Source organism: Cherax quadricarinatus, chromosome 11 (genome assembly GCF_038502225.1).
Source record: "Cherax quadricarinatus isolate ZL_2023a chromosome 11, ASM3850222v1, whole genome shotgun sequence".
Lineage (NCBI taxonomy): Eukaryota > Metazoa > Arthropoda > Malacostraca > Decapoda > Parastacidae > Cherax > Cherax quadricarinatus.
Window position 1 is genome coordinate 2,154,598 of NC_091302.1, and position 18,056 is coordinate 2,172,653.

An 18,056-nucleotide genomic window follows, 5' to 3' on the forward strand; every position below is an offset into this window, starting at 1 on the left:
GGTGACCCTCACAAGGTGACCAGGAGGAGTACCTCAGGTGGGTGACCCTCACAAGGTGACCAGAAGGAGTACCTCAGGTGGGTGACCCTCACAAGGTGACCAGTAGGAGTACCTCAGGTGGGTGACCCTCACAAAGTGACCAGAAGGAGTACCTCAGGTGGGTGACCCTCACAAGGTGACCAGGAGGAGTACCTCAGGTGGGTGACCCTCACAAGGTAACCAGGAGTACCTCAGGTGGGTGACCCTCACAAGGTGACCAGGAGTACCTCAGGTGGGTGACCCTCACAAGGTGACCAGTAGGAGTACCTCAGGTGGGTGACCCTCACAAAGTGACCAGAAGGAGTACCTCAGGTGGGTGACCCTCACAAGGTGACCAGGAGGAGTACCTCAGGTAGGTGACCCTCACAAGGTGACCAGGAGGAGTACCTCAGGTGGGTGACCCTCACAAGGTGACCAGAAGGAGTACCTCAGGTGGGTGACCCTCACAAGGTGACCAGAAGGAGTACCTCAGGTGGGTGACCCTCACAAGGTGACCAGAAGGAGTACCTCAGGTGGGTGACCCTCACAAGGTGACCAGAAGGAGTACCTCAGGTGGGTGACCCTCACAAGGTGACCAGAAGGAGTACCTCAGGTGGGTGACCCTCACGACGTGACCAGAAGGAGTACCTCAGGTGGGTGACCCTCACGAGGTGACCAGAAGGAGTACCTCAGGTGGGTGACCCTCACGAGGTGACCAGATGGAGTACCTCAGGTGGGTGACCCTCACGAGGTGACCAGAAGGAGTGCCTCAGGTGGGTGACCCTCACAAGGTGACCAGGAGGAGTACCTCAGGTGGGTGACCCTCACAAGGTGACCAGAAGGAGTACCTCAGGTGGGTGACCCTCACAAGGTGACCAGTAGGAGTACCTCAGGTGGGTGACCCTCACAAAGTGACCAGAAGGAGTACCTCAGGTGGGTGACCCTCACAAGGTGACCAGGAGGAGTACCTCAGGTGGGTGACCCTCACAAGGTGACCAGGAGTACCTCAGGTGGGTGACCCTCACAAGGTGACCAGAAGGAGTACCTCAGGTGGGTGACCCTCACAAGGTGACCAGTAGGAGTACCTCAGGTGGGTGACCCTCACAAAGTGACCAGAAGGAGTACCTCAGGTGGGTGACCCTCACAAGGTGACCAGGAGGAGTACCTCAGGTAGGTGACCCTCACAAGGTGACCAGGAGGAGTACCTCAGGTGGGTGACCCTCACAAGGTGACCAGAAGGAGTACCTCAGGTGGGTGACCCTCACAAGGTGACCAGAAGGAGTACCTCAGGTGGGTGACCCTCACAAGGTGACCAGAAGGAGTACCTCAGGTGGGTGACCCTCACAAGGTGACCAGAAGGAGTACCTCAGGTGGGTGACCCTCACAAGGTGACCAGAAGGAGTACCTCAGGTGGGTGACCCTCACAAGGTGACCAGAAGGAGTACCTCAGGTGGGTGACCCTCACAAGGTGACCAGAAGGAGTACCTCAGGTGGGTGACCCTCACAAGGTGACAAGAAGGAGTACCTCAGGTGGGTGACCCTCACAAGGTGACCAGGAGTACCTCAGGTGGGTGACCCTCACGAGGTGACTAGAAGGAGTACCTCAGGTGGGTGACCCTCACAAGGTGACCAGGAGGAGGAGTGTGTGAAGGGGTACACACACACTCTCATGGTGAAGGATTTACACAGAGTTCTGTGGATTTAGTTACGCTTCCATTACGGTGCTTGTCGTGCGTGAGAGAGAGAGAGAGAGAGAGAGAGAGAGAGAGAGAGAGAGAGAGAGAGAGAGAGAGAGAGAGAGAGAGAGAGAGAGAGAGAGAGAGAGAGAGAGAGAATAGCAGAGGGCTTGTTAAAAACCCCCACACTAACGTATCTACTACCAAGAACTATATATTACTGCTGGGATTAAAAATCATCGTGAATTATCTATTACTTCAAGTGTTTGTGTAAGTTAGGGATAGCAAAGCAGAAGGCTCTTTCCCCACCCTCCCTGCCTGCAGGAAAACAGAATTCTGATCCCGGTGACCAGCACTTACGTACGGTCACTTGGGTAAGATTCTAGGAACCACTGCAGGTGACCTGGAGGACGTTCCGGGGGGTCAACGCCCCCGCGGCCCGGTCCATGACCAGGTCTCGTGGAGCAGGTACTGATAAATCAGGCTGTTACTGCTGGCCACATGTAAACCAACGTAGGAGTCACAGCCCGGCTGATCAGGTACTGAATTGAGGTGTCTGCCCAGCTCCCTCTTGAAGACAGCCAGGGGTCTTGAAGACAGCCAGGGGTTTGAAGACAGTCAGGGGTCTTGAAGACAGCCAGGGGTCTTGAAGACAGCCAGGGGTCTTGAAGACAGCCAGGGGTCTTGAAGACAAACAGGAGTCTTGAAGACAGCCAGGGGTCTTGAAGACAGCCAGGGTTCTTGAAGACAACCAGGGGTCTTGAAGACAGCCAGGGATCTTGAAGACAGCCAGGGGTATTAAAGACAGTCAGGGGTCTTGAAGACAGCCAGGGGCCTTGAAGACAGCCAGGGGTCTTGAAGACATCCAGGGCTCTTGAAGACAGCCAGGGGTCTTGAAGACAGCCAGGGGTCTTGAAGGCAGCCAGGGGTCTTGAAGACAGCTAGGAGTCTTGAAGACAGTCAGGGGTCTTGAAGACAGCTAGGGGTCTTGAAGACAGCCAGGTGCCTTGAAGACAGCCAGGGGTCTTGAAGACAGCCAAGGGTCTTGAAGACAGCCAGGGGTCTTGAAGACAGCCAGGGGTCTTGAAGACAGTCAGGGGTCTTGAAGACAAACAGGGGTCTTGAAGACAGTCAGGGGCCTTGAAGGCAGCCAGGGGTCTTGAAGACAGCCAGGGGCCTTGAAGACAGCCAGGGGTCTTGAAGGCAGCCAGGGGCCTTGAAGACAGCCAGGGGTCTTGAAGACAGTCATGGATCTTGAAGACAGTTAGGGATCTTGAAGACAGTCAGGGGTCTTGAAGACAGTCAGGGGTCTTGAAGACAAACAGGGGTCTTGAAGACAGCCAGGGGTCTTGAAGACTGCTAGGGGTCTTGAAGACAGCCAGGAGTCTTGAAGACAGCCAGGGGTCTTGAAGACAGCCAGGGGTCTTGAAGACAGCCAGGGGTCTTGAAGACAGCCAGGGGTCTCGAAGACAACCAGGGCTCTTGAAGACAGTCAGGGGTCTTGAAGATAGTCAGGGGTCTTGAAGACAACCAGCGGTCTTAAAGACAGCCAGGGGTCTTGAAGACAGTCAGGGGTCTTGAAGACAACCAGGGGTCTTAAAGATAACCAGGGGTCTTGAAGACAGCAGGGGTCTTGAAGACAGTCAGGGGTCTTGAAGACAACCAAGGGTCTTGAAAACAGCCAGGGGTCTTGAAGACAACCAGGGGGTCTTGAAGACAGTCAGGGGTATTGAAGACAGCCAGGGGTATTGAAGACAGCCAGGGGTCTTGAAGACAGCCAGGAGTCTTGAAGACAGCCAGGGGTCTTGAAGACAACCAGGGGTCTTGAAGACAGCCAGGGGTCTTGAAGACAGTCAGGGGTATTGAAGACAGCCAGGGGTATTAAAGACAACCAGGGGTCTTAAAGACAACCAGGGGTCTTGAAGACAGCCAGGGGTCTTGAAGACAGTCAGGGGTCTTGAAGACAACCAAGGGTCTTGAAAACAGTCAGGGGTCTTGAAGACAGTCAGGGGTATTGAAGACAGTCAGGGGTATTGAAGACAGCCAGGGGTCTTGAAGACAGCCAGGGGTCTCGAAGACAACCAAGGGTCTTGAAAACAGTCAGGGGTCTTGAAGACAACCAGGGGGTCTTGAAGACAGTCAGGTGTATTGAAGACAGTCAGGGGTATTGAAGACAGCCAGGGGTCTTGAAGACAGCCAGGGGTCTTGAAGACAACCAAGGGTCTTGAAAACAGTCAGGGGTCTTGAAGACAACCAGGGGGTCTTGAAGACAGTCAGGGGTCTTGAAGACAGTCAGGGATATTGAAGACAGCCAGGGGTCTTGAAGACAGCCAGGGGTATTGAAGACAGCCAGGGGTCTTGAAGACAGCCAGGGGTATTGAAGACACCCAGGGGTATTGAAGACAGCCAGGGGTTTGAGGACAGCTAGAGGTCTATTGGTGACCCGCATTATCTATACTGGGAGGCAGATGAACAGTCTTGGGCCCCTAACACTTATTTTGTTGTCTCTAGCGTACCCATGACACTTTTCAGTGGGGGGATGTTTGCATCGCTTGCCGAGCTTTTAACTTCCGTAGGGAGTGATTCCGTGTACAGATTTGGGATTAGTCCCTCAAGGATTTCCAATCATCCTGGAATGGGTCGAATAATTTGATACTGAAGACACGTGTGCAACAGTTAGGTATCCTTATTGTTGAAACGTTTCGCCTATACAGTAGGTTTCTTCAGTCCAATACAGTAGCAGTCTACAAGGTTGATGGACTGATTATATCAGCTTTATCTGGTCACTACTGTTGTCTGTGATACATTCTCTGTATTTGACTGAAGAAGTCTACTGTGTAGGTGAAACATTTCAACAATAAAGATACCCAACAGCTGAACATGTGTCTTCATCATTAACTTGTCACTACTGTATATCATTATCAACATAACCGGGATAACCTGCACAATCCTCGGTGTTTAAGCTTTCAGTAACTTTATTAAGTTATCCTAACTTACATAAGTTAATGTTTGACTGAAAAACTGATTCTCCAGCCATAATATCTGAGTGTCTGCTTCAGTTACCTTCGCCCTTCAAGGATCACAACTTGATAATACAATCTGACTGCCTTCAAACTTACTGTGCTTGTGTATTTTAGGACACTGGTCCTTCTTCTGAGATACCTTGAAAATGACTCTTCACTTTGGCTTCAAACCTGGTGTTCTTAGTGGGAAGTTTGAACAGATTTTGTGCTGTCAACGTTCTAATTTGTTATTGAATAATGGACAACAATAATATATATATATATATATATATATATATATATATATATATATATATATATATATATATATATATATTGTTGTTCATTATTCATTAATCACGAACGAGCTATAAAAGATGCAAAATAAGTACAAGGAGAGTTGATGACGTGTTGTAATCAACACATCATCAAGACGTGTTTTAATCAACACATCATCAAGAGCTTGTAATGTTGCAGAAATGAAAAGAAAGTCGTTTCCTTGAACGAATTGGCCTGGACTTCCTACTCTATTTCTCCAACATTCAAACTCCTGATGATGTGTTGATTGCAACATAAAAGGCCTAGAACTATTATTCAACGCCCCCAGAGTTTCACGGTATGTATAAGTACGATAAAGCACTTAAATTACTGGGAACGGTTGAAGTCCCTTGATTTATACTCCCTGGAATGCAGGCGAGAAAGATACCTGATAATATACACTTGGAAAATTCTAGAGGGACTAGTCCCAAATCTGCAGACGAAAATCACTCCCTTGGAAAGCAGCATTCCCCCAATGAAAAGCAGGTGCGCCACGAGCATGCTAATCGACAACACAATAAGTATCAGGGGCCCAAGACTGTTCAACTGCCTCCCAGCATACATAAGGGGGATTACCAATAGACCCCTGGCTCTCTTAAAGACCCTGGCTGTCTTTAAGACCCCTGGCTGTCTTCAAGAGAGTGCTGGACAGATACCAACAGTCAGTACCTGACCAGCCGGGCTGTGGTTCCTACGTTGGTTTACGTGTGGCCAACTGTTACAGCATAGTTGGTCAGATCCTGATCCACCACGAAGACTGGTCATGGACTGGGCCGCGGGGGCGTTGATCCCCGGAACATTCTCTAGGTAAGCAGATATAACTTAGGAAAACTATATATGACTGGCTTACAATGTTCAAGACTAATTACTGCGTTAGAAACATATGGCGCAGTTTGTCCCCAGAATGTGGATATGGGGCATTGGATTACCTCAAGAACGACGGTGAGAGGTGAATCCTGTGATCCGGATACTCACTTCGTTCTTGTTGAGGCCAGGCTGTGATATGTTGACGTTCTTAGTGTGCATGGCTGCCCTCTCTCACATCCCTGCCATCTGTGGGAGAAGATCACAACTGTTAGACAACACTGTGTATGTATGTGTATGTGTGAGAGAGAGAGAGAGAGAGAGAGAGAGAGAGAGAGAGAGAGAGAGAGAGAGAGAGAGAGAGAGAGAGAGAGAGAGAGAGAGAGAGAGAGAGAGAGAGAGAAAGGAGAGAGAGCAAGATGATTCATCTCTGGCCTGGACCCAGCTTGGATAGATCTGTCATTTCAGCAGAGCCTTCAACACAGGAAGGATGTGGATGGCCTTAGTGTTATATACAAGACTAACACTGTCAAAGTACCACGCTCGGCTCCACTCCGAGGACAGCAAAAAGACAGTTTCTACACAACAAGACGGGCAGCCAACAGCCTTTTACCTTAGGTACCCAAGAATTTGCTTCAGTACCTCACGTACTGAATATCAACATGGTATACAATACCGACAGGCTGATAAGTAAGACATATATGCAACAGTTAGGTATCTTTATTCCGAAATGTATCGCCTACACAGTAGGCTTCTTCAGTCGAGTACAGAGGAGTACTACAGTATATAAGCCACTGCTATGACCCTGTGCTGCACTTTCTACAAGATTGATAGACTGAACACATCGACTCCAGGCTGAGGGACTGATTATCTCAAACTCCTCCTCTCCTTATACCTTCATGTTTGTATAAGACTGATGAAGCCACTGCGTGGTGAAACGTTTCTTTAATAACGATTCCCATATGTTGCATAAGTGTCTCAATTCTTCAACGAGTACAGAAGAGCTTGCAGAAGCAGTAGAGATGTAAAGGCGATGTAATCAGTCCATCACCCTGGAAGACGTAGTGTTGAGGGAGTCAGTCCCTCAGTCTGGAGAAGAGTTCTCCTCCATAATCTGCAGAACAGATATCTTACATATCAAGTACTACACCGGGATGTCCCATTTCCCAGGGCGCAAGAGAGCAGGAACAAAAACACCGGCAGTGGTCAATCTTTCTAATACAACGTTTCGCCTAAGGCTGGGCCTCTTTTTTTTCAAGAGGGTAGTATACACTAGATGCCCCTTCCTGCCAGGGTACTGCAAGCTCCTGCAGGTCGTTTGTTGCAAGGGGGAAATTGCAAACTCGACTCTCCTGTCATTAATACCACGCTAAGAAGAACTCCACAGTAGAGTTACTACTGTGGGAGATTACGAAGGTGCAGGACGGGTGATAGAGACTAGGAGGTATCCTAGGAGCTCACAATGTGCTAGGACGGGTGATAGAGACTAGGAGGTATTCTAGGAGCTCACAATGTGCTAGGACGGGTGATAGAGACTAGGAGGTATCCTAGGAGCTCACAATGTGCTAGGACGAGTGATAGAGACTAGGAGGTATCCTAGGAGCTCACAATGTGCTAGGACGGGTAATAGAGACTAGGAGGTATCCTAGGAGCTCACAATGTGCTAGGACGGGTGATAGAGACTAGGAGGTATCCTAGGAGCTCACAATGTGCTAGGACGGGTGATAGAGACTAGGAGGTATCCTAGGAGCTCACAATGTGCTAGGACGGGTGATAGAGACTAGGAGGTATCCTAGGAGCTCACAATGTGCTAGGACGGGTGATAGAGACTAGGAGGTATCCTAGGAGCTCACAATGTGCTAGGACGGGTGATAGAGACTAGGAGGTATTCTAGGATAATACAAGGTGCTAGGATGTGTACCGTGCCTACCTGGAGTATACCTGGAAGCTGTGCTGGGGGTCAACGCCCCCACAGCCAGGTCCACGACCAGGCCTCGTGGTGGATCAGGGACTGATCAACCAGGCTGTTACTGCTGGTGACACGTAAACCAACGTAGGAATCACAGCCCGGCTGGTCAGGTGCTGACTTTATATGTCTGTCCAGCTCCCTCTTGAAGACAACCAGGGGTCTTGAAGACAGCCAGGGCTCTTGAAGACAGCCAGGGCTCTTGAAGACAGCCAGGGCTCTTGAAGACAGCCAGGGCTCTTGAAGGCAGCCAGGGGTCTTGAAGACAACCAGGGCTCTTGAAGACAACCAGGGCACTTGAAGACAACCAGGGATCTTGAAGACAGCCAGGGGTCTTGAAGACAACCAGGGATCTTGAAGACAGCCAGGGCTCTTGAAGGCAGCCAGGGGTCTTGAAGGCAGCCAGGGGTCTTGAAGACAGCCAGGGCTCTTGAAGACAGCCAGGGCTCTTGAAGGCAGCCAGGGGTCTTGAAGACAACCAGGGCTCTTGAAGACAACCAGGGATCTTGAAGACAGCCAGGGGTCTTGAAGACAACCAGGGATCTTAAAGACAGCCAGGGCTCTTGAAGGCAGCCAGGGGTCTTGAAGACAGCCAGGGGTCTTGAAGACAGCCAGGGGTCTTGAAGACAACCAGGGATCTTGAAGACAGCCAGGGCTCTTGAAGGCAGCCAGGGGTCTTGAAGACAACCAGGGCTCTTGAAGACAACCAGGGCTCTTGAAGACAGCCAGGGCTCTTGAAGACAGCCAGAGGTCTTGAAGACAGCCAGGGGTCTTGAAGACAGCCAGGGTTCTTGAAGACAACCAGGGCTCTTGAAGACAACCAGGGCTCTCGAAGACAACCAGGGCTCTTGAAGACAACCAGGGCTCTTGAAGACAACCAGGGCTCTTGAAGACAACCATGGCTCTTGAAGACAACCAGGGCTCTTGAAGATAGCCAGAGGTCTTAAAGACAGCCAGGGGTCTTGGAGACAACCAGGGGTCTTGAAGACAACCAGGGGTCTTGAAGACAGCCAGTGGTTTTGAAGACAACAGCCAGGGGTCTTGAAGACAGCCAGGGGTCTTGAAGACAACCAAGGGTCTTGAAGACAGCCAGGGGTCTTGGACAAAGCCAGGGGTCTTGAAGACAGCCAGGGGTCTTGAAGACATCCAGGGATCTTGAAGACAGCCAGTGGTCTTGAAGACAGCCAGGGGTCTTGAAGACAGCCAGGGGTCTTGAAGACAACCAGGGGTCTTGAAGACAGCCAGGGGTCTTGAAGACAGCCAGGGGTCTTGAAGACAGTCAGGGGTCTTGAAGACATCCAGGGATCTTGAAGACAGCCAGTGGTCTTGAAGACAACCAGGGCTCTTGAAGACAGCCAGGGCTCTTGAAGACAGCCAGGAGTCTTGAAGACAGTCAGGGGTCTTGAAGACAACCAGGGCTCTTGAAGACAGCCAGGGGTCTTGAAGACAGCCAGAGGTCATGAAGACAACCAGGGCTCTTGAAGACAGTTAGGGCTCTTGAAGACAGCCAGGGGTCTTGAAGACAGCCAGGGGTCTTGAAGGCAACCAGGGGTCTTGAAGACAGCCAGGGGTCTTGAAGACAGCCAGGGGTCTTGGAGACAGCCAGGGGTCTTGAAGACAGCCAGGGGTCTTGAAGACAGCCAGGGGTCTTGAAGACAACCAGGGCTCTTGAAGACAGCCAGGGGTCCTGAAGACAGCCAGGGCTCTTGAAGACAACCAGGGCTCTTGAAGACAGCCAGGGGTCTTGAAGATAACCAGGGGTCTAGAAGACAGCCAGGGGTCTTGAAGACAGCCAGGGGTCTTGAAGACAAGCAGGGTTCTTAGAGACAGCCAGGGGTCTTGAAGACAGCCAGGGGTCTTGAAGACAGCCAGGGGTCTTGAAGACAGCCAGGGGTCTTGAAGACAGCCAGGGGTCTTAAAGACAAACAGGGGTCTTGAAGACAACCAGGGGTCTTGACGGCAACCAGGGGTCTTGAAGACAGCCAGGGGTCTTGAAGACAGCCAGGGGTCTTGAAGACAGCCAGGGATCTTAAAGACAGCCAGGGGTCTTGAAGACAACCAGGGGTCTTGAAGGCAACCAGGGGTCTTGAAAACAACCAGGGGTCTTGAAAACAACCAGGGGTCTTGAAGACAGCCAGGGGTCTTGAAGACAGCCAGGGGTCTTAAAGACAAACAGGGGTCTTGAAGACAACCAGGGGTCTTGAAGACAACCAGGGGTCTTGAAGACAGCCAGGGGTCTTGAAGACAGCCAGGGGTCTTGAAGACAGCCAGGGATCTTAAAGACAGCCAGGGGTCTTGAAGACAGCCAGGGGTCTTGAAGACAACCAGGGGTCTTGAAGACAACCAGGGGTCTTGAAGGCAACCAGGGGTCTTCAAGACAGCCAGGGGTCCTGAAGACAGCCAGGGGTCTTGAAGACAGCCAGGGGTCTTAAAGACAACCAGGGGTTTTGAAAATACCCAGGAGTCTGTTAGTAATCCCATTGGTGTCGTGGGAGTCCACAGTGGTGGTGAGAGGCCACAGTGATGGTGAGAGGCCACAGTGGTGTGAGGTCACAGTGGTGGTGGTGAGAGACCACAGTGTTGGTGAAAGGTCACAGTGGTGTGAGGCCACAGTGGTGGTGAGAGGCTACAGTGATGGTGGGAGGCCACAGTGATGGTGAGAGTCCACAGTGATGGTGAGAGGCCAGTGATGGTGAGAGTCCACAGTGATAGTGAGAGGCCACAGTGATGGTGAGAGGCTACAGTGATGATGAGAGTTCACAGTGATAGTGAGAGTCCACAGTGATGGTGAGAGTCCACAGTGATGGTAAGAGACCACAGTGATGGTGAGAGGCCACAGTGATGGTGAGAGTTCACAGTGATGGTGAGAGTCCACAGCGATAGTGAGAGGCCACAGTTTTGGTGAGAGGCCACAGTGATGGTGAGAGTCCACAGTGGTGGTGAGGGTCCACAGTGATAGTGAGAGTCCACAGTGGTGGTGAGAGTCCACAGTGATGGTGAGAGTCCACAGTGGTGGTGAGAATCCACAGTGATAGTGAGAGGCCACAGTGATGGTGAGAGTCCACAGTGGTGGTGAGAGTCCACAGTGATAGTGAGAGGCCACAGTGATGGTGAGAGTCCACAGTGGTGGCGAGAGTCCACAGTGATAGTGAGAGGCCACAGTGATGTTGAGAGGCTACAGTGATGGTGAGAGTCCACAGTGGTGGTGAGAGTTCACAGTGATAGTGAGAGGCCACAGTGATGGTGGGAGTCCACAGTGATAGTGAGGGGCCACAGTGATAGTGAGAGGCCACAGTGATAGTGAGAGTTCACAGTGACAGTGAGAGGCTACAGTGATAGTGAGAGTTCACAGTGATAGTGAGAGGCCACATTGATAGTGAGAGTTCACAGTGATAGTGAGAGGCCACAGTGAAAGTGAGAGTCCACAGTGATAGTGAGAGGCCACAGTGATAGTGAGAGTTCACAGTGATAGTGAGAGTTCACAGTGATAGTGAGAGGCCACATTGATAGTGAGAGTTCACAGAGATAGTGAGAGGCCACAGTGATAGTGAGAGTCCACAGCGATAGTGAGAGGCCACAGTGATAGTGAGAGTTCACAGTGATAGTGAGAGTTCACAGTGACAGTGAGAGGCCACAGTGATAGTGAGAGGCCACAGTGATAGTGAGAGACCACAGTGATAGTGAGAGTTCACAGTGATAGTGAGAGGCCACATTGATAGTGAGAGTTCAGAGTGATAGTGAGAGGCCACAGTGATAGTGAGAGTCCACAGTGATAGTGAGCGGCCACAGTGATAGTGAGAGTTCACAGTGATAGTGAGAGGCCACAGTGATAGTGAGAGTTCACATTAATAGTGAGAGGCCACAGTGATAGTGAGAAGCCACAGTGATAGTGAGAGGCCACAGTGATAGTGAGAGTTCACAGTGATAGTGAGAGTTCACTGTGGTAGTGAGAGGCCACAGTGATAGTGAGAGGCCACAGTGATAGTGAGAGGCCACAGTGATAGTGAGAGGCCACAGTGATAGTGAGAGGCCACAATGATAGTGAGAGTTCACAGTGATAGTGAGAGGCCACAGTGATAGTGAGAGTCCACAGTGATAGTGAGAGGCCACAGTGATGATGAGTGTCCACAGTGATAGTGAAAGGCCACAGTGATAGCGAGAGTTCACAGTGATGGTGAGAGTTCAGTGATAGTGAGAGGATACAGTGATAGCGAGAGTCCACAGTGATAGTGAGAGTTCACAGCGGTGGTGAGAGTTCACAGTGATAGTGAGAGGCCACAGTGATGGTGAGAGTCCACAGTGATGGTGAGAAGCCACAGTGATAGTGAGATGCCACAGTGATAGTGAGAGTCCACAGTGATGGTGAGAGTTCACAGTGACAGTGAGAGGCCACATTGATAGCGATAGTCCACAGTGATAGTGAGAGTTCACAGTGATAGTGAGAGTTCACAGTAATAGTGAGAGGCCACAGTGATAGTAAGAGTTCACAGTGATAGTGAGAACTCACAGTGATAGTGAGAGACCACAGTGATAGTGGGAGGCCACAGTGATAATGAGAGGCCACAGTGATAGTGAGAGTCCACAGTGATAGTGAGAGGCCACAGTGATAGTGAGAGGCCACAGTGATAGTGAGAGTTCAGTGATAGTGAGAGGCCACAGTGATAGTTAGAGTTCAGTGATAGTGAGAGGCCACAGTGATAGTGAGAGTTCAGTGATAGTGAGAGGCCACAGTGATAGTGAGAGGCCCCAGTGATCGTTAGAGTTCAGTGATAGTGAGAGGCCACAGTGATAGTGAGAGGCCACAGTGATAGCGAGAGTTCACAGTATTAGTGAGAGTTCACAGTGATAGTGAGAGGCCACAGTGATAGCAAGAAGCCACAGTAATAGTGAGAGGCCACAGTGACAGTGAGAGGCCACAATGATAGTGAGAGGCCAGAGTGATAGTGAGAGGCCACAGTGACAGTGAGAGTCCACAGTGATAGTGAGAGGCCACAGTGATAGCGAGAGTTCACAGTAATAGCGAGAGTTCACAGTGATAGTGAGAGGCCACAGTAATAGTGAAAGGCCACAGTAATAGTGAAAGGCCACAGTGATAATGAGAGGCCACAGTGATAGTGAGAGGCCACAGTGATAGTGAGAGGCCACAGTGATAGTGAGAGGCCACAATGATAGTGAGAGTTCACAGTGATAGTGAGAGGCCACAGTGATAGTGAGAGGCCACAGTGATAGTGAGAGTCCACAGTCATAGTGAGAGGCCACAGTGATAGTGAGAGGCCACAGTGATAGTGAGAGTTCACAGTGATAATGAGAGGCCACAGTAATAGTGAGAGGCCAGTGATAGTGAGAGGCCACAGTGATAGTGAGAGGCCACAGTGATAGTGAGAGTTCACAGTGATAGTGAGAGTTCACAGTGATAGTGAGAGGCCACAGTGATAGTGAGAGGCCACAATGATAGTGGGAGGCCACAGTGATAGTGAGAGTTCACAGTGATAGTGAGAGGCCACAATGATAGTGAGAGTTCACAGTGATAGTGAGAGGCCACAGTGATAGTGAGAGTCCACAGTGATAGTGAGAGGCCACAGTGATAGTGAGAGTTCACAGTGATAGTGAGAGGCCACAGTGATAGTGAGAGTTCACAGTAATAGTGAGGGGCCACACTGATAGTGAGAAGCCACAGTGATAGTGAGAGTTCACAGCGGTGGTGAGAGTTCACAGTGATAGTGAGAGGCCACAGTGATGGTGAGAGTCCTCAGTGATGGTGAGAGGCCACAGTGATAGTGAGATGCCACAGTGATAGTGAGAGTTCACAGTGATGGTGAGAGTTCACAGTGATAGTGAGAGGCCACATCGAAAGTGAGAGTTCACAGTGATAGTGAGAGGCCACATCGATAGTGAGAGTTCACAGTGATAGTGAGAGGCCACAGTGATAGTGAGAGACCACAGTGATAGTGAGAGTCCACAGTGATAGTGAGAGGCCACAGTGATAGTGAGAGGCCACAGTGATAGTGAGAGTTCACAGTGATAGTGAGAGGCCACAGTGATAGTGAGAGGCCAGTGATAGTGAGAGGCCACAGTGATAGTGAGAGGCCACAGTGATAGTGAGAGTTCACAGTGATAGTGAGAGTTCACAGTGATAGTGAGAGGCCACAGTGATAGTGAGAGGCCACAGTGATAGTGAGAGGCCACAGTGATAGTGAGAGTTCACAGTGACAGTGAGATGCGACAGTGATAGTGAGAAGCCACAGTGATAGTGAGAGGCCACAGTGATAGTGAGAGTTCACAGTGATAGTGAGAGTTCACAGTCATAGTGAGAGGCCACAGTGATAGTGAGAGGCCACAGTGATAGTGAGAGGCCACAGTGATAGTGAGAGTTCACAGTGATAGTGAGAGGCCACAATGATAGTGAGAGTTCACAGTGATAGTGAGAGGCCACAGTGATGGTGAGAGTCCACAGTGGTGGTGAAAGTCCACAGTGATAGTGAGAGGCCACAGTGATGGTGAGAGTCCACACTGGTGGTGAGAGTTCACAGTGATAGTGAGAGGCCACAGTGATAGCGAGAGTTCACAGTAACAGTGAGAGTTCACAGTGATAGTGAGAGGCCACAGTGATAGTGAGAGTTGACAGTGATAGTGAGAGGCCACAATGATAGTGAGAGTTCACAGTGATAGTGAGAGGCCACAGTGATAGTGAGAGGCCACAGTGATAGTGAGAGTCCACAGTCATAGTGAGAGGCCACAGTGATAGTGAGAGTTCACAGTGATAATGAGAGGCCACATTAATAGTGAGAGGCCAGTGATAGTGAGAGGCCACAGTGATAGTGAGAGGCCACAGTGATAGTGAGAGTTCACAGTGATAGTGAGAGTTCACAGTGATAGTGAGAGGCCACAATGATAGTGAGAGTTCACAGTGATAGTGAGAGGCCACAGTGATAGTGAGAGTCCACAGTGATAGTGAGAGGCCACAGTGATAGTGAGAGGCCACAGTAATAGTGAGAGGCCACAGTGATAGTGAGAGGCCACAGTGATAGTGAGAGGCCACAGTGATAGTGAGGGGCCACAGTAATAGTGAGAGGCCACAGTGATAGTGAGAGGCCACAGTGATAGTGAGAGGCCACAGTGATAGTGAGAGGCCACAGTGATAGTGAGAGACCACAGTGATAGTGAGAGGCCACAGTGATAGTGAGAGGCCACAGTGATAGTGAGAGGCCACAGTGATAGTGAGAGGCCACAGTGATAGTGAGAGGCCACAGTGATAGTGAGAGGCCACAGTAATAGTGAGAGGCCACAGTGATAGTGAGAGGCCACAGTGATAGTGAGAGGCCACAGTGATAGTGAGAGTCCACAGTCATAGTGAGAGGCCACAGTGATAGTGAGAGGCCACAGTGATAGTGAGAGTTCACAGTGATAATGAGAGGCCGACATAGACAAGGATGTCAGCCACAGCACCGTGTCTTCCTTTGCAGATGACACCCGAATCTGCATGACAGTGTCTTCCATTGCAGACACTGCAAAGCTCCAGGCAGACATCAACCAAATCTTTCAGTGGGCTGCAGAAAACAATATGAAGTTCAACGATGAGAAATTTCAATTACTCAGATATGGTAAACATGAGGAAATTAAATCTTCATCAGAGTACAAAACAAATTCTGGCCACAAAATAGAGCGAAACACCAACGTCAAAGACCTGGGAGTGATCATGTCGGAGGATCTCACCTTCAAGGACCATAACATTGTATCAATCGCATCTGCTAGAAAAATGACAGGATGGATAATGAGAACCTTCAAAACTAGGGAGGCCAAGCCCATGATGACACTCTTCAGGTCACTTGTTCTATCTAGGCTGGAATATTGCTGCGCACTAACAGCACCTTTCAAGGCAGGTGAAATTGCCGACCTAGAAAATGTACAGAGAACTTTCACGGCGCGCATAACGGAGATAAAACACCTCAATTATTGGGAGCGCTTGAGGTTCCTAAACCTGTATTCCCTGGAACGCAGGAGGGAGAGATACATGATTATATACACCTGGAAAATCCTAGAGGGACTAGTACCGAACTTGCACACGAAAATCACCCACTACGAAAGCAAAAGACTTGGCAGACGATGCACCATCCCCCCAATGAAAAGCAGGGGTGTCACTAGCACGTTAAGAGACCATACAATAAGTGTCAGGGGCCCGAGACTGTTCAACTGCCTCCCAGCACACATAAGGGGGATTACCAACAGACCCCTGGCAGTCTTCAAGCTGGCACTGGACAAGCACCTAAAGTCAGTTCCGGATCAGCCGGGCTGTGGCTCGTATGTTGGTTTGCGTGCAGCCAGCAGCAACAGCCTGGTTGATCAGGCTCTGATCCACCAGGAGGCCTGGTCTCAGACCGGGCCGCGGGGGCGTTGACCCCCGGAACTCTCTCCAGGTAAACTCCAGGTAATAGTGAGAGGCCAGTGATAGTGAGAGGCCACAGTGATAGTGAGAGGCCACAGTGATAGTGAGAGTTCACAGTGATAGTGAGAGTTCACAGTGATAGTGAGAGGCCACAATGATAGTGAGAGTTCACAGTGATAGTGAGAGGCCACAGTGATAGTGAGAGTCCACAGTGATAGTGAGAGGCCACAGTGATAGTGAGAGGCCACAGTAATAGTGAGAGGCCACAGTGATAGTGAGAGGCCACAGTGATAGTGAGAGGCCACAGTGATAGTGAGAGGCCACAGTGATAGTGAGAGGCCACAGTGATAGTGAGAGGCCACAGTGATAGTGAGAGGCCACAGTGATAGTGAGAGGCCACAGTGATAGTGAGAGACCACAGTGATAGTGAGAGACCACAGTGATAGTGAGAGGCCACAGTGATAGTGAGAGGCCACAGTGATAGTGAGAGACCACAGTGATAGTGAGAGACCACAGTGATAGTGAGAGACCACAGTGATAGTGAGAGACCACAGTGATAGTGAGAGGCCACAGTGATAGTGAGAGGCCACAGTGATAGTGAGAGACCACAGTGATAGTGAGAGACCACAGTGATAGTGAGGGGCCACAGTGATAGTGAGAGACCACAGTGATAGTGAGAGACCACAGTGATAGTGAGAGACCACAGTGATAGTGAGAGACCACAGTGATAGTGAGAGGCCACAGTGATAGTGAGAGACCACAGTGAGAGTGAGAGACCACAGTGAGAGTGAGAGACCACAGTGATAGTGAGAGGCCACAGTGATAGTGAGAGGCCACAGTGATAGTGAGAGGCCACAGTGATAGTGAGAGACCACAGTGATAGTGAGAGGCCACAGTGATAGTGAGAGACCACAGTGATAGTGAGAGACCACAGTGATAGTGAGAGGCCACAGTGATAGTGAGAGACCACAGTGATAGTGAGAGGCCACAGTGATAGTGAGAGGCCACAGTGATAGTGAGAGGCCACAGTGATAGTGAGAGGCCACAGTGATAGTGAGAGACCACAGTGATAGTGAGAGACCACAGTGATAGTGAGAGACCACAGTGATAGTGAGAGACCACAGTGATAGTGAGAGACCACAGTGATAGTGAGAGACCAGTGATAGTGAGAGACCACAGTGATAGTGAGAGACCACAGTGATAGTGAGAGACCACAGTGACAGTGAGAGACCACAGTGATAGTGAGAGACCACAGTGATAGTGAGAGACCACAGTGATAGTGAGAGACCACAGTGATAGTGAGAGACCACAGTGATATTGAGAGACCACAGTGATAGTGAGAGACCACAGTGATAGTGAGAGACCACAGTGATAGTGAGAGACCACAGTGATAGTGAGAGACCACAGTGATAGTGAGAGGCCACAGTGATAGTGAGAGACCACAGTGATAGTGAGAGGCTACAGTGATAGTGAGAGGCCACAGTGATAGTGAGAGGCCACAGTGATAGTGAGAAACCACAGTGATAGTGAGAGACCACAGTAATAGTGAGAGACCACAGTGATAGTGAGAGACCACAGTGATAGTGAGAGGTCACAGTGATAGTGAGAGACCACAGTGATAGTGAGAGGCCACAGTGATAGTGAGAGACCACAGTGATAGTGAGAGGCCACAGTGATAGTGAGAGGCCACAGTGATAGTGAGAGACCACAATGATAGTGAGAGGCCACAGTGATAGTGAGAGGTCACAGTGATAGTGAGAGACCACAGTGATAGTGAGAGGCCACAGTAATAGTGAGAGACCACAGTGATAGTGAGAGACCACAGTGATAGTGAGAGACCACAGTGATAGGGAGAGACCACAGTGATAGTGAGAGACCACAGTGATAGT

General features: G+C 50.2%; 1 protein-coding gene across 1 annotated transcript in view; it reads right to left on the reverse strand.

Moving 5' to 3' along the window:
* LOC128687676 (uncharacterized) overlaps positions 1-18,056 on the reverse strand; it is a 126,816-nt gene that overhangs the window by 21,747 nt on the left and 87,013 nt on the right. The window contains exon 2 of the mRNA XM_053775266.2: positions 5,990-6,067. Within this exon, the coding sequence (XP_053631241.1) occupies positions 5,990-6,040 (51 nt within the window). The 5' untranslated portion in view covers positions 6,041-6,067. The remainder of the gene's footprint in view (positions 1-5,989; positions 6,068-18,056) is intronic.